The sequence below is a fragment of the Mastigoproctus giganteus genome, chromosome 9, assembly GCF_048544385.1.
Source record: "Mastigoproctus giganteus isolate SK-2022 chromosome 9, ASM4854438v1, whole genome shotgun sequence".
NCBI classification, from domain to species: domain Eukaryota; kingdom Metazoa; phylum Arthropoda; class Arachnida; order Uropygi; family Thelyphonidae; genus Mastigoproctus; species Mastigoproctus giganteus.
Window position 1 is genome coordinate 208,537,551 of NC_143583.1, and position 16,547 is coordinate 208,554,097.

The 16,547-nt window shown below is 37.7% G+C and overlaps 1 protein-coding gene across 1 annotated transcript in view; it reads left to right on the top strand.

The window, feature by feature from the left end:
• The window catches only part of l(2)34Fd (nucleolar protein 10 lethal (2) 34Fd), a 282,114-nt gene that overhangs the window by 149,847 nt on the left and 115,720 nt on the right, over nucleotides 1–16,547 (top strand). Inside the window, exons 9-10 of the mRNA XM_090381757.1 lie at nucleotides 8,517–8,595; nucleotides 10,704–10,853. Coding sequence (XP_090237883.1) covers nucleotides 8,517–8,595; nucleotides 10,704–10,853 — 229 coding nt within the window. The remainder of the gene's footprint in view (nucleotides 1–8,516; nucleotides 8,596–10,703; nucleotides 10,854–16,547) is intronic.

The following is a 16,547-nucleotide window of genomic DNA, read 5'->3' on the forward strand; positions in this document are numbered from 1 at the left end:
AAGGCCCATGTTTGAATCCCGTTCGAACCTAAACCCATAATAAATTAAGCCTTGTGCATTTCGTCTTCTAATGTATTATTATTACCTACACCATTTGATATCTCTCATATTGTGGAAATAACTTCGCAACTGTGATGGCATGTTGCATTACCAGGATACCTGCCCATTCACTGATGATGAAGCCAGAAGGCTTCGAAACGATCGTCTGGGTGGTGGTATCCACTGAAAATAAATAACAGTAGTCTTCTCTACTAGAGAAGCGTTATTTATTTGAAGCAGTGCAATACCAGCTATCTCGTTGTGAAGGCACCCACAATATGAGATACAATTAAAATGATGTCTTTTACACTACATACGTAGTTCAAATTTATGGGTAAACTATGGTGTATCTACACCAATATTATATAATAAATGGGTATATGAAAGAAATTACGGGTGGCCCTAATATAATAATTTGAATTTGTTTTGAGAAACAAAACAACTTTAGTCAGGTTAATTTAATCAAGATGGTCAGGGGTAACCATCTTGATTAAATTATGACCATCTTGATTAAATTTTAGTAATTTCTTTACTAAGTTAGCATAGAATTGTCTGTTTATTGGAAGATAACCTGCTGTTTCCCTTTTGAATCCAAAAAGACAAATGCCACGACCTTGCCTTTCTGTGGGAGTCACTTAGTCTAATATGAAGGTAGTGAATCAACATGATTCCATTGTTTTGATTTCAGCTTTGGTTTTGATTATTATTATTATTATTATTATTAGTAGCTATATGGTGCAAGGAAGCCTGAGGCTTATGCTGCACCAGCCAAAAAAAAAAATTCCCCAAGTTACCCTGAGAGAGAGAAAAAGAGAGAGAGAGAACTAGAAGGGAATCGCCAAGAAAGAGAAGAATGATGATATCCAGCTCAGGACCCTGGGTGTGCCAAGCCCATATTCACCAGATGTGTCTCATCCATAGTTACATATCTGGCAAGAAAGTTTTCAGGACCTACTTGATAACAAAAAAAAGTTGCTTTGAAGTTTTGAATTGAAAATATTTTTGATCAGGTGTTAAAAGGCAAGTGACCAATCATGCGGAAACCTTTGTCATGTCATTCATTTGACAGCATGTTTTGCACCAATTATTCATTACCATGTCTCGAACTTTATTGATGTTTTTTATGTGAAACATCCTTGGTACACCTCTACCAAGTAAATCTCATGGTCATAAAAAATGCAAAATGGAAGCGAAGTCACCTGCAGCTTTTGCCAGAGGCAAATTATTGTAACTTGTATTGTTGCAATCATACTTCCTGCAGCTGCCATTTGATTGTAGCCATTCAAATGGTTGTCCACTGTGCTAACATCTTCAGTGCTGCTTCTGCCATGTTTACTCACTCACCCAATTCACTCACCCAATTTTTGATGGTTACATATGATGGAGCAGATTCTGCTAATGTATTTTTCATATCTTTTATGTATTTATTTTATTATATCTATCTATCTCTAGGTAGATAGACAGATATATTAAATATTAATAGAAAATAGATCAAACAACAGAAACATATAAAGAAAATTAACAGAAATACTAAAACAAGGGCCAAATAAGGCCTAAAAAAAAAAATTTGAAAACAGTGAAATATCATAATGCTCAATAGTAAACTGTAGTTAGCTTTGTGTGGGAATCTGTAACTAGGGAAAATTATATGGCGAAAGCAAATAGAAGTAAATACACTGTGGATGAAATAATTTAGAAAATTATATAAATGTCAAGATAAATACAACTTTGTCAGCTACCTCTGGTATCATCATCATCTGTCATCATTCTGCTATTCCACAGGTTGACATATGAAGCCTCTCCACCATGCCCTTGTACTTCTCTCCATCATTGATTTCACTCCAGTTTCCTCCTCTCTTAATGACATCGGTCTTTATGATGTCCTGCCACCCATTTCCCTGTCTCCCCTTTGGTCTTTTGTTCCTTAATTGTAAATCAAACATTCTCTTTGGCAAATGCTTCTTGTTCATCCTCTTAACATGTCCAAACTGTTTCACACAGGACCTTTCAATCCTATTCTGGAATTTTTTAACCTGAATTTTCTCCCTAATCACATCATTCTTGATATTGCTGCATCTTGTCTTTCCTGCTATGCTCCTCACAAATCACATTTCTGCCCCCTGAATTCTGCTTTCATCCTTTTTCCTCATAGTCCAAGTTTAAAATGTATACATCAGAATTGGTGTGTAATTATATATAGTCTGATATATAGCCTACTTGCACTTCAGTGGTGTGATTGAAATTCCTGCCTGCTTGTATCCTTCCACTTATTTCTTCATCTATCACTCCAATCTTTGTTATGGTGCTTCCTAGATACTTGAAGTTGTTAACCATTTTTAGCTGTTGTGGCTAGGAATCCACCAGAAGCTGATATGAATCCCAATGTGGCTAGGAATCCACCAGAAGCAGATATCATATTCACGTTCATGGAGAGAGTGAATCTTCTGCTGAACTTCAGACAGAACTGGGCGAGCCATTCTGTCTCAAGAACCGTTGGTGCTGGTATCCACTAACGTGGTCCATTGCTAACTCTATAGCATGCAGCTCTGATGTAAATATGCTGCATTCAAGGAGAATCTGCTTTGAAATGGTGGTGTCCGGAAAGACAGCTGCAGATCCTACATATGATTCTAACTTCTAGCCATCTATGTAAACTGGTGCGAAGTCAGAATGTTCAGCTTGGTGTGTTGAATAGAGCTGCAGGTAGACAGACGATGGAGTATCTGACTTTCCCCAGTTTTTAAGGGAAAAGTCGCATGTTGAACCGTGAGCATGCCAGGATGGAATAGGCTGCTTTGGTGTTTGGACAACCTTGTCTACTTTGATTTTAAGTTCTCTGAGTAGCTCCTGGACACAAATACCGAAAGCACGATTGGCAGTCTGATGGACATTGTATAACCTTTCCCATCGTGGCTCAAAAACAGATGGCCATGTAGGATGGTCTGGCAGGGATTTCAGTTTGAAAGCTTACTTTAGAGACAACTGCTTATGTCGAAGCAATATCGATGGTTCATGTGCTTCGACGTATAGGCTCTGGACGGAAGATGTTCAATATGTGCCAGTAGCGAGGCGGATAACTTGATGATGAATAGGGTTCAGCCATCGAAGTAGTAGTAGTAGTAGTAGTGGCATGTGATGCAAGAAAGCAAGTGTATGAGCTTATGCAGCATCAGCCAAAAAAAAAAAAAAAAAAAAAAATCACACCATTCCCTCCAAATGTCTGTCCAGTTCCTCCTTAAATTTATTCAATCTATCAACTTCCACAACGACAGATGGAAGTTTGTTCCAGCAATTAACCACCCGCTGGCTAAAGGCAAATTTCCGCACATCTATTCTACATATGTCCTTTCTTAATTTGAATTTATGCCCCCTTAGGTTCGTAATCTGAACAAGTGGAAGGATCCCATCAGAATTCAGCATGCTGAACCCATTCAAGGCCTTATACACCTCAATCAGATCACCGCGCAGGTGCCTAGTCTCCAGCCACTGCAATTTGCAGAACTTAAGCCTCTCTTGATAAGAGGATCCCTTCATTCCCTTCACCAATCTTGTTGCCCTTCTCTGTACATGCTCAAGTAAATCTACATCCTTCCTAAAATGAGGCCTCCAGACCTGTACGCAGTACTCAAGGCATGGCCTGACCATTGCCTTATACGGAGGGATAATCACCTCCTTTTCCCTGCTAGCAAAATTCCTATATATCATTGACAAAACCCCATGACCTGCCCTGGCAGCCTGTCTGCATTGTCAGAAAACTTCATATCTGCCTGCACAATTACTCCCAGGTCTTTTTCATTTTGGCGCATTATGGCCTTTGCTGTCCTTGCGCCGTAAAGCCCCCAAAACAACAACAACAACTTTTTCATTTTCTACCACCTTAAGTGTAGTACCACACAGTTGGTACGTTTCTCTGGGGTTACTTCTACCCATATGCAGTACTTTGCATTTGTCAAGGTTAAACTTCAGTTGCCACTTCTTAGCCCATCTGTCTGCCCAAATTATCTAGACCCTGTTGCAGTAGCACACTGCCATTACTGCCATTACTGCCATTAACAACCCTGCCAACCTTTGTATCATCTGCAAACTTCGACATTAAGCCTGATATACCTTCATCAATATCATTGATAAATATACAAAACAACAGTGGACCTAACACCGAACCCTGTGGGACCCCACTAATAACATTAGTCCAAGAAGAGCAGCACCCATTGATTACCACCCTCTGTCTTCAGAAGTAAGCTGCTTCTGGCTGACATGTATACTTGTGGGTAATGATGACATGTATACTTGACATGTATAGTTTGGAAAGTATAGAGGAGAAACAGTGGAAAATATTTAGGCCTATCGTGCACTTGGTACGGAGTTGATGAATGTATTTCAGGAAGGTCAACTTTTTATCAAATATGAGTCCCAAGAATTTTGTGTCTTGCACTACTGGAATAGCATTGTGTCCCAGCTTCAATTCATGTTCAGGTTGAAGATTACACTTATGAAAAAAGTGTATGCAAATGGTCTTCTGCGATGAGAACCTGAATCCATTAGTAAGCGGCCAGGAATTAAGATGATTAATGGCTTGTTACAGTTGTCTTTAAATAACCCTCATGTTGCATGACTGACAAAATATGCTCAAGTCATCAACATAGAGGGTGCTGTTTACAGTTGGAGGAAGTTGGTCTGTGATAGCATTTACTTTGATGGCAAAAAGCGTGACACGTAATACTGAGGAAGAGAGTGAGGATCCCACACGAACTTGGAAAGAACGATTGGCTAAAACGTTTTTAATTAAAATGGGCAAATGTCCTCTGAGGCCGAGGTTTTGCAAATCTTTTAAGATGCCAAATCTCCAAGTTGTGTCATACGCTTTCTCCTTATCAAAGAATAAAGATACAATATGTTCGCATTTTAAGAAAGCATTCTGGATGGATGTTTCCCGTCTAATAGGATGGTCCAGAGTGGATCGGTTCCTTCGGAAGCCGCATTGGATACTAGAGAGAAGGTCATTTGATTCTAAATACCATATTAAATGAAAATTCACCATTCTCTCTAGGACTTTGTACAGACAGCTGGTCAGAGCAATAGGACGATAATTAGTAGGGATTTTAGGATCCTTTCCTGGCTTGGCAAAGACCTTGTGCCAAGCATCCGGAAACTGCTCTTCAATAAAGATTCTGTTATACAGAAGGAGCAGGTGATCCATAGATTTTGGTGAAAGATGCTTATTTTGGTGAAAGACGGCATCCATTACAGCACTTGCCTTAGAAAAGATGAGAGGGCTTTTCAGTTCCTGCCTAGTGAATGGCCCATTGTAGGGATAAAGGTCCTTTGATGTGGAATTAAGTGCCTGTTTTTCGATTTTATATTTCAGGACCAGGAACTCTGGAGAATACGAAGATGTCGCAGAGATGTTAAAGAATGTTTTCCCAAGTGAATGTCAATTCACTTGGGAAAACATTCAGACTATTGTTTATTGTATTTAGACTATTGCAGTTGGATCTGCAATAGTGCATCCATTATAATCTAGGATCGAGGAAACGTGGGATATATATTTTCCCTTCATTTTCCAGATTTTATCCCCGACCAGTTTAGTACTAGAGGACTGAGTGATTGATGGCGTAAAATGGGTCCACAATTCCTTTTGACTCTGATGGCAGATGTAGCGTGCTTTGGCTGGTGCTGGCCCTGGTAGAATAACAGGTTTGTAGTTTGAATCCAGTCCTTTCCAGGATTGAGCAGAAGTTGTTTATCCTTTGTGAATCTACAATTGATATCCACTAATGCTGCATCCCAAGCCACATTGGGATCAAAGGAAATGGTCTGGCAGATGCTGTAGCCAGATCAGCACAATCCTGCAGCAGTCACAGCCCACCAGTCCTCTATACAGACTATGGGCAAGTGATAAGAAATTGATTACACACCCAGTGGCAACAGTTATGGCATGGACAGTCCACAAATAGGTTGTATCAAATGAAGCCTGTAATCGAAAGATGGTAATCTAGTTCTCACAGGTGTCGTAGAGAGGAAGTTGTTCTAGCTCGCCTCTGCATAGGACATAGTCATCTGGCACACTCTTTTCTGCTGAGGGCTGATGACCCTCCTATGTGTGAGTACTGTGACATTTTAACTATTAGACACATTTTAACTTGATGTCCACATTTTAGACATGAACTATGTATATCTTTTACCACTTTTAACCATCTGACTGAGCCCTATACACTCAGTCAGATACTCTGACAATGACCACATGTCAGCTGTTTTAACTGTTTAAAATTGATAAACTTATTTACATCTTTTTAACATATACTCTTTTGTGAACATTTTATGTATCATTTATACCTTGTTCACTGCTCATAGATATTTTTGTACTAATCTTTTTTCTGACTAGTGACCAGTATTTGCGGGTCACTGTAATCTTTTAACCTTTGCTTCTGTACTTTTAATATGTCTACTCATTTATCATGTTTGCCGCATTATGGACTAGGTTGCTGTTGCCCAAGTAAAATCAAATCAAATAAAATCTGAACTTCCTTCTGCAGCATCTAGATTTTGTGTATCTTAAATTCTTCTGTTTATACTTTGGCACGACAACCGTCAATACACATATTTATCGTATTTAGTAGTCACGGACTTGAACCCTGGTCCACTCAAGGAATGCATGCTATGTACTCTCGCTCCTGACCACTCGGCTATGTCAGGCCTATCCTCTGCTGTCTTCAAAAAATCAGTAATCCGGGTTTGTTTGCTTTTGCTTGATGGATCTTTGAAAATTTTGTGGTATAGAGCTAAGCACTTTTGAAGCTCCCTTTTGAATTTTGTGCTCCTTTCAGTCAAAGGATCTGGATTCAAAAAATAATATTCTAATTGCTCAGCTTTGATTTGGTTTACCTCTGATGCCATTTCCACCAAATCCGCTTTGCAAGCATCCTTTTCTATCAGTAATTCTTGAATGTCTTCAGTATTCATATCATCAAACCTTCCCTTCCCATTGTCCGGGCAATATCTACTATTGCACCGATTTCCTTTTCTGCCTGTTCGACCATATTTCTTGAATGAACTGACTCTGGCCATACATTTTTCCAACATAGTTTTATTTCTTTGAGCGATAAAGTTATGATTCCGATGCGGTCCACAATTGAGAAATTTTTACCATGCCTCCATCACTTCAATAGATTCGGAATCAGTTTTTTCCAAAATCCATTGTAAATTTTCTGATGTAAACTTTTAACTTATATAAAGTTTTAACGGTAGTTTTAACATATATAATGCCTTGATCTAATGACTGAATTTAAAGAAGTTGTATTAGCTGGTAAGAACAGCAATTCAACATTTTCGATGACTTAAATCTTTTGGATGGCATGAAGCATTATCCAATGGTAATAAAACTTTTACTACATTTTTACGTTTTAAATAGTTTTCGGCAGATGCCCAAATTATGCCTAAGTTGCTTATAGGCATAATTTAGGGCTGGAATTTAATTCAAAAAGAAATTATTCCAATACCGTTGTTAAGGAGAAAGTTTAGTAATGCTTCGAAGTCACGATTTTTTTATTATTTTATTTATTTATTTATTATTTTTTTTTTTTTTCGTAGTGTCATACAAGCACGAGTTCAATAGTGCATAACCTAACACAAGGATTTCTGAACAAAATAAAATACGAGGGTTTCCCAATATTTTTTTTTGCATAACGACTAGCGAGTCAACAGCGAGGATTTACAAAAAAAAATGGAAATGTTGAAAAATTGCATCCAACATAATAATAGTAGCATTTTCTCTAACTGTGTTAGAGCAAAACCATTTATATAAGTACTATGCTGTGTGAGAATTGCTGAAATTTATCAATCGTGTTTGAGCGAAGCCATGTTGTAGAAGTACTGTGTTCTAAGGGGGTTGCCTGTACTAGCTGTATCCATAGTTGCTATACCAGTCACATAAAGAACAAAAGCTAATCACTGGTGGAATTCAGTGAAAAAAAAAAGAAGAAAGAAATAAAGCATGGAACTTGTTCTGCAAATATCCAACAATTAATAACCTTATCAGCTGCAAAAGATTTTGAGCCACTGAAGAAGACAGGCAAGAAAGGATTCTTGGATTAAGTTTGCATTCACTATCACCAATGATACTGATACCTGACTGATTTCTAAAATAATTAAAAATCTCAGCAGCAAACCACCACCAGCTTCTCTCCTGATCCTTAGTTGGAATGGACAGGATATATCATCTCCAGAAGAAATTACAGTTACTGATAAAGTGGTTCAGAAAGTACCGCAAAATGTCTGAGAATAATCTGTAATTCTTTCCAATTACTTTTATGTATTATTACTTAATCAATTAGTAATTAGTTATTAACGAGATAATTATTTACTTTTTATTTCTATTAATCCATTTTAAAGTAATCTAATATGGATTTATAAAAATTGAATGTGCCTGAAATGTAGCACACTGCACATATTACCTAACTTGTTTATATCTTGTTCTCTAGAGTAGATGGATTACCATCTGTTACGGCCCTTAAATTTAAAAATGGACTGATAATGGCTGTTGGTACTGCCACTGGACAGGTATGTATGTTTAAACTCTTATTTTTCATAATTGTTTCTTGTGTTCATAAAGTTGAAATATATGTTCATATTTTTGTTATTTGTTGTATTAGTGTTTTTGTTTTTTTACTTTTTGTTCATTTTTTTACCTTTATAATTTAACTATGTAGCAAGTCTCAATATAAAAATATTAAATTTAATTATTATTTAAAATTACAATTATAAAATTGGAAAGTTGTCAGCTTGTGTAGAGAGGAATTTATTGTTGGGTATGCCTGTACAGCAGGCCCCCGTTATAATGCGGTTCGCTTTACGCTGATTCGCTATAACGCTGTTCTTGAATTATAACCCGTATCTGACTATAATGCTGTCACAGATCACTATAACGCTCTTTTACAGATTGCATTTTTGGCATATTTAACGAAATCGTTTCATTTGTTGGAGTCGATAGCTTGAAAATGAATAGCAAAACAGCATTAAAACGTTTCCCACGCCGACTTGAGAAATTTTCCCACGCTCAGTGAAATTTTCTCGCACGCTAATTTAATTGCAGTACAGTGACTTGTTACGTAGTTCCGAGATCAACATTTTAAAAAATGATCAAGTATATTGCTTGTAATATTTGCGTTATATGCATTTATCCGAAGTCTAGTCATCACTCAATACAGTATTAGACATTGTGCATAATGGACAGTTTATTTGAACATTGTATTGTAATTAATGCAACCAATGCAGTTACATTTTCGAAGAGTTAATAATGGCCGATAAGAATGAAAAAGCAACAACGTCTGAGCGCAGTACGAAGACTACAAATGTAAGAAAAAGACTGAATTTTAAAATTAAATTAGACGTTTTGAAGCGAATCGATTCTGGTCAAAGACAAGCAGATGTGTGCCATAATTTATGACTCGCAAGTTTAATTGTAAGAACAATTATAAAAAAAATAAAGAATTAATTTTAGCAGCGGGAAAGATAGCTGTTCCACTGCAAGCAACTAGGGCTAGGCCGGCTATTAGGATTGAAATGGAAAGACTAATTTAATTTTATTGAAAATAATATCCAATGCAGAATTCAGTTAAGTTAAATATTATTAAAGGAAAAAAAAAAATGTGGAACCATTTAAAACTGGTAAGGGCTGGTTGAATAGATTTAAAATCCAGGGAGAAGCCGCAAGTGCAGAAGGAGCCGAAACTTTCAAAAAAGAACTTGTTAAAATTATTGAAGGGTATTATGTGTTGTACTGTACTTCTCAACAAGTTTTTAACGTAGATGAAGCAGGACTTTTGTGGAAACGAATGCCTAAAAGAAGTTTCATATTGAAAGAAAAAAACATGCCAGGTTTCAAAGCGGTGAAGGATCGGTTGACTTTATTGTTGGGTGGTAATTAAACTGCAGGGGATTTAAAATTAATACCCCTTTTAGTTTATTTGGAACAGGACCAAAGTTCAACCCAAAATCGACACATTTCATGATTAAATTAATCAATTATATTAAATCAATTTAGATCAATTAAATTCATGATTTTAATTGGAATTCTTAAGTTTAATTTTGATACGTAAGTAGTTACTACATAATTATATACGTATGTAACGCAGAATATTTTATATGTAGAAATATTTGAATATTAAATATTTTAACCGATATTTGTGCATCTTTTCACTACCGTTTATATTATTGATTAGGAAATATATGGCACCGACCGCAACTCACAAATACATATGTTACCTTATGGGAATGCTGCGCTCGCTTAGTGCGGATTCACTTAGCGCTCTGTTTTTACGGAACGAATTATCAGCGTTAAGCGGGGGTCACCTGTATCAGGATTGAACCAATGGCCTTTCAATGGCAGAGTAGGTACGAAAATTGGGTTTCTTGGTTAGATCAAGAAACCATTTTTTTTTTTTTTTTGGGGAGATTAAATCACAGCATGATTTAATCTCTCAAACATGGGATATTATGCAGTGTGTGATTTGGTAATAATCTGTAATAATGTTTCACGAACTGGAAAGATTACAGATAAAAATACTTGTTACTGTTTTAGTTATTCTTTTTAATGTTTGTGTGTGTAAAAATAAAATGTTAAATGTAAAAAATATATTGTTTTTGTATTTTTTTAAATGTTATTACAGATACTTTTATATGATGTGCGATCAGATAAGCCTCTTCTTGTTAAGGATCACATGTATGGATTACCTATACATGACATTGAATTCCATAGCAGTCAGGATTTGGTAATTTCTGTGGATGCTAAAATTGCAAAACTGTGGGATCAGAACAGTGTAAGTAATTTAAAATATCATTTGAATTTAACATTGCTTTTTGTATAGGTATGCAATTTAGCTTCATTTGAGATCTTGAAATAATAGCCTTTCTTACTACTAAAGGAAGATAAGTGGGGGGGGTAGAAAATCAGAGACCAATAGTAGGAGAACCCAGAGACACATGAGGGAGGATAGCAAGAGCACATGATAGAGCTGACAGGAACAGGAGTAAATGCCAGAAGATAACAGAGGATGACACCCCTGTCCCAGAGAGGAGCATAGGCACAAGACCTGCATGGAGAAATCCCACACCAGTACAATGGCATCAACAAGAGATCCAACCCTGAAGGGTTAGCATGAAGTTGAAATTCAGCACCTGAGAGCATTGAACAGATTTCAAGTATAGGTGGTCTACTCTGGAGCTGGTGGAACTGCAGGAATGGGAGCAGAGGCCAGATTTCTTCTATCCTGGAAGAGAGTGGTACAAATTTGCATGACGGCATTGAATGCTTCTTTATTGTCAGTTAGGGAATGTGATGGATCAATGGCTGAAAGGTTGATCTGAAGGAGGATGTATCTGAGTTCAAGGTAAACTGTGCAGTCTTCCCTCTCAGGCCATGGTATGTTTGTTTAAGTGGCTAATGTCTGGAATGAATTTTCTGGTGGCTTGGGCTTTGCATCCAGAGTACCAGCAGGTCTGCCATAAATTGGTAAATTTTGACCGCAAACTTTTCTTGTCTAAAAAGTGATTGTCCTCTGCAAGGGCAGATATACCGAGAAAGTTAGTTTGAATGTTATACCTCACTGCTTTGAGGAGAGCACAGTAGGCACTGTAGGGATCTAGAGAGAGAGATTGCCATGGATCACCTGGAGAGCTGGAGTGGATGTGGTTCTGTAAGCCCTGGTCATATATAATAAGAAGAGCCACTGAGTTTTGTTGACTTCATTTGCAAAGATTATTCTATCTACCCTGCGAAACGAGACAGGACTACCGTAAGATGTTGTTGGGAGGAAAACAGCAGCATACATGAGACTGAGGGTCCTTTGAGCACTTGGTCCTTGCGGATGACCCTGGCGAGCATTTCTACATACATCTTTATTTTAGCTTTGATATAGTCCAGGTGTGGGTAAAATGTCCATTTATGGTTCAGTATGACTCCGGTATATTTTATTGTAACTCGGCATTTTAAGGAATGCATCCTGAATGTGATTAACTGGAGGTCTATATAATGTCCAGAGTTCCCTTGATGAGGAGTATCTTTATTTTGGTGCTGATGGTCAGTGTCATTTGCCCACAGCTCAAGGACAGCCCAGGCAGGATACTTGACGAGGGTAATGAAATCGCCCACATACGTAAGCATGGAGCTGAGTTGGAAGGAGTTGCAAAGCATTCATCTAGCACCGTACATAAAACCAGGCCTAAGATGGAACCTTGAGAGCAGCTTCTAGATGCGGACATGGTTATGCTGTGGAAAGAGGGTCTTGATAGTGATTTTTTTGCCGGTGAAGTACAGTGGACCCCTGCTTTATGATCGGTTCACTGTACGATCAAATCACTTTACGATGGACACTCCATAAGAAAATGCCGTTCACTATTCTATTGAACAGTGGTTCTATTAGCAAAAATAGGAGGAATATTATCCACAGGCTATAAAAATAAAGATATAAAGCACAAATTTACACTTTATTACCTTACCAATAAACAAAATTAAATGATACATGAAATTCAGAAGAATATTTTCCACAGGTTAGCAAAATAAAAATAAATTTACACTTACAAAATAGCTTAATTAATACTGTAATAAGTACATCTAACTAAGTGATATTTCTGTTCACTGACTTTTTTTGTTGTAAAATTTAAAATAGTAAGTAAAGATAAGCAATTGATAACAAAAACACAGCACACACAAATTGCAACTAACATGATACGAGCAAGTGAGATCAGAGTAACAAGTTTACAAAGCTTAAAAATTTGGAATGAAGAGAACATTATGAAAGTTTATTTATTTTTATATGATTGAAGATTTCATGGAAATAGCTTAGTTATAACGGAAATTTACATTATTATGGTGAAACACATTTCACCATAATAATGTAAAAATTCATAGAATTCTATCGGTATTATTGCAAATGCAATGAGATCGAGTTTACTACCCATTTATAAAAGTTGTCCTACAGAAAAGCCCAATAAACCAGGAACTGCAAATTGTTTTTATTGTTTTATGGTAGTGACTTCCAGAAATGTGCTTTAGAAAAATATCACAAAGGAATTCAAAATTGATTCTTATAACCAACATATGATAACAATGAAACTGTAGTGCATTTTAATATTTGAATTGGTTTTTTGAAATTTGATTCTATAAAGCGGCTGATTCTACTAACCAGTTAACTGGCACCTAATTATTTCACTTTCTGATTGCCTCCGATCCGTAATTATCAATTATCATTTAAACTTCTTTTGGGGGAGGGGAAATAACTAAAAATGTAGCACCATCAGCATTTTTTATCTTTTTTCTTTTTAAACATGTATCATGTTTTTATGTATATTCCAGTGTATAAGATGCATCACAATTTTACGCTACTTTTTTTCAGATAAAAGGCGAGTGATATACACTGGAGTATATGGTATTCAGCATTCTATATAAAACTAATACAGTTCCATTATAAAAATCACCTTTTAGAGAGATAAATAGCTTAGTTATAACGGAAATTTCAACTTCCGAGGTTTTGGGGTGAATTTCCAAAAAACGTGTCATTGGGACCACATTATGATATTTTCACTATATCATAGTGTCTCTGAAACTGATTAATATCGTGAAGCGGGGATCCACTGTAATTGATGAGATTTGTAGATTTCTAGTGGGCAATCCCTTACCTACATGATGACACTAGGCTACAAGACCGAGTGGAATGCTGCCTTGAAATCAACGAAGATTGCCAGAACGTATTTGAATTCAGATTCTTCCCTTGTCTTGCTAAGCCATAGTAGAACATCTGTTGTAGAGCACCCAGGCCTGAGTCAAACTGGTACCTAATGACAGTACTCTGCTGCAACAGGATCTATAAAAGTTGAGCAGATGGGCTGAGAGGTGGCAAATGAAGTTGAACATTGACAAATGTAAAGTACTACATATAGGAAGCAGTAACCCCAGAGTGAGGTATCAACTCTGTTACTACACTGATAGTGGTAGAGAACGAAAAGGACCTGGTGGTAATTGTGCAGGCAGATGTGAAGTTTTCTGAGCAGCGCAGACGGTCTGCAAGAGTAGCTCATTCACTGTCAATGACATACAGGAATTTTTCTAGCAGGGATAAGGAGGTGATTATCCCCTTGTATAAGGCAATGGTCAGGCCACACCTTGAGTACTGTATAGAGGTCTGGAGGCCTCCTTTTAAGAAGGATGTAGAGCTGTTGGAACGAGTATAGAGAAGGGGAACAAGATTAGTGAATGGAACAAAGGGTTGCTCTTACAAAGAAAGGCTTAAATTTTGCAAATTACAGTTGTTGTTGTTGTTATTTGGTTTTTAGGAGCATTAGCAACTAAGGCCATATTGCTCCGGGGATATGCGATGGTCATTCCTTGACCTTTCCGCATCCTCCATATTTAGTGGCTCATGGGCTCGAACCCCATTCTAATCAAGAAGCGTGTGTTACGCACTGCTGCTCCTGCCTACCTGGCTACAGAGGTGCCTGCATATTACAGTGTATGGAGACTAGGCACCTGCAAGGTGCTCTGATTGAGGTGTATAAAGCCTTGAATGGGTTGAGCATGCTCGATGCTGATGGGATTCTTCCTCTTGTTCAGAATAATCACTCGAGAGGGCATAAATTCAAATTGAGGAAAGACAGATGTAGGATAGATGTGCGTAAGTTTGCCTTTAGCCAGCGGATAGTTGGTTGGTGGAACAGACTTCCATCCTTTGTTGTGGAAGTTGATAGACTAAATAAATTTAAGGCTGAGCTGGACAGGTATTTGGAACGAGTGGAGGGGTGAAATGGGGGCGGTTTTTTTTTTTTTTTTTTTGCTGATGCTGCATAAGCTTGCTTTCTTGCATCATATGCCTACTAATGCTAAAGGAAACTCACCTTTCTGTTTCTTTAATAGTACTAACCAAACTAACTCAACTACTTGGTTATCCTTGTGGCACTGCTCCTGCCTCCCCGTGACAGGGCCCTTAACCTGGAAAGAAAAGTTATATTTCCAGGGCTAAAACGAGCAAAATGATCTCTTCTACAGGACCTAAGGATCCTAACATGGCAATTCATGAGATAGAAGACTCTAACTCATGCAGTGCCAAAACATGAAAAACTGATACTATTAAGAGAAGAGCTCCAATGCATCGTGTATTGCACTCAATTCAAGAACAGTCTCTAGTTAAAATACAGAAACACCTAGAAAATCTAATAGGATTGCCAAAAGCAACCTGGTACCTTAGATCTGGCGACCTGTTTGTTCAGACCTCAGGCATCACAACGGCTCCAGAAACTAATATCCTTTGAAGTATTATCCATCATTCTACTTTAAACACCTTGAGGAGTGGGGCCTCATAAATCTCTCAGAAGAAGAGTTGAAAAGTGAATTACAAGACCAAGGAGTTGTGCATGTAAAGCACATACATACCAAACGAGACAATGCTCGTGTTCTGACTCGGAATATAATATTAACATTTGATAGCCCCAAACCGCCAACATCCATCAAAGCAGGGTATTTAAATTACCAAATAAAACTGTGCATTCCTAACCCAACATGCTGTTTTAAATGCCAAAAATTTGGGCATTCCCAAAACGTGTAGGCGCCTCCGTAGCCAGGTGGGAAGGAGCAGCAGTGCAAAGCACACGCTTCTTGATTAGACCGGGGTTCGAGCCCGTCACCACCAAATACGGAGAATGCGGAAAGGTCAAGGAATGACCACCGCATATTCCCGGAGCAATATGGCCTTAGTTGCTAATGCTCCTAAAAACCAAATAACAACAACCAAAACGTGTGCAGAGGTTTAGCCACTTGTGCTAATTATGGTTCACGCGAGCACATTCACTCAGAATGTAAATCAGAACAGCACAAGTGCTCAAATTGTAATGGCCCACATATTGCCTATTCCAGAGATTGTCCTCTTTGGAAAAAAGAAAAAAAAAAAAAAAACATTCAACAGGTCAAAGCCGAACAAAACATTGTGTACCAAGATGCCAAAAAATCAGTACAGGCTCAATTTAACATGCGACCCACTCTCGCTCAAGTAGTTCAAAATCCAACTGCAGTAACCAGTACTGTGCAAGGAGTGTCGACGACTGGTACTCAAAAAGAAGTTACATTTCCCCCAAACACATCGATGTCAGACTGTGCTCAGTCAATTTTGGCAACTGTGCCCTTATCTAGCAAACCATCTAAGACAAGCAGGGCTATTAATACACCAATCACTGTTCCGCATACTAATAATAACCCACAATACTCAAAAATCGATGATTCTACTAAAACTTACTAAATAGAAATGGAAGGAAACATTGACCATGAAGAACCAGTTCTCGACCTCTTCCCAGAAGAAGAGATGGAAACAGGAAGACCGTACTTTCTGAAAAGAAAATCTGTTCACCATAAGCCAACAGCTCCTCGGACAGAAACCGAGGACCCCACTACATTCAAATAATATCCCGTTTCCTTCAATGGAATTGTAGAGGATACCGCAGCAACCTTGATGACATTCAGGATCTCCTTC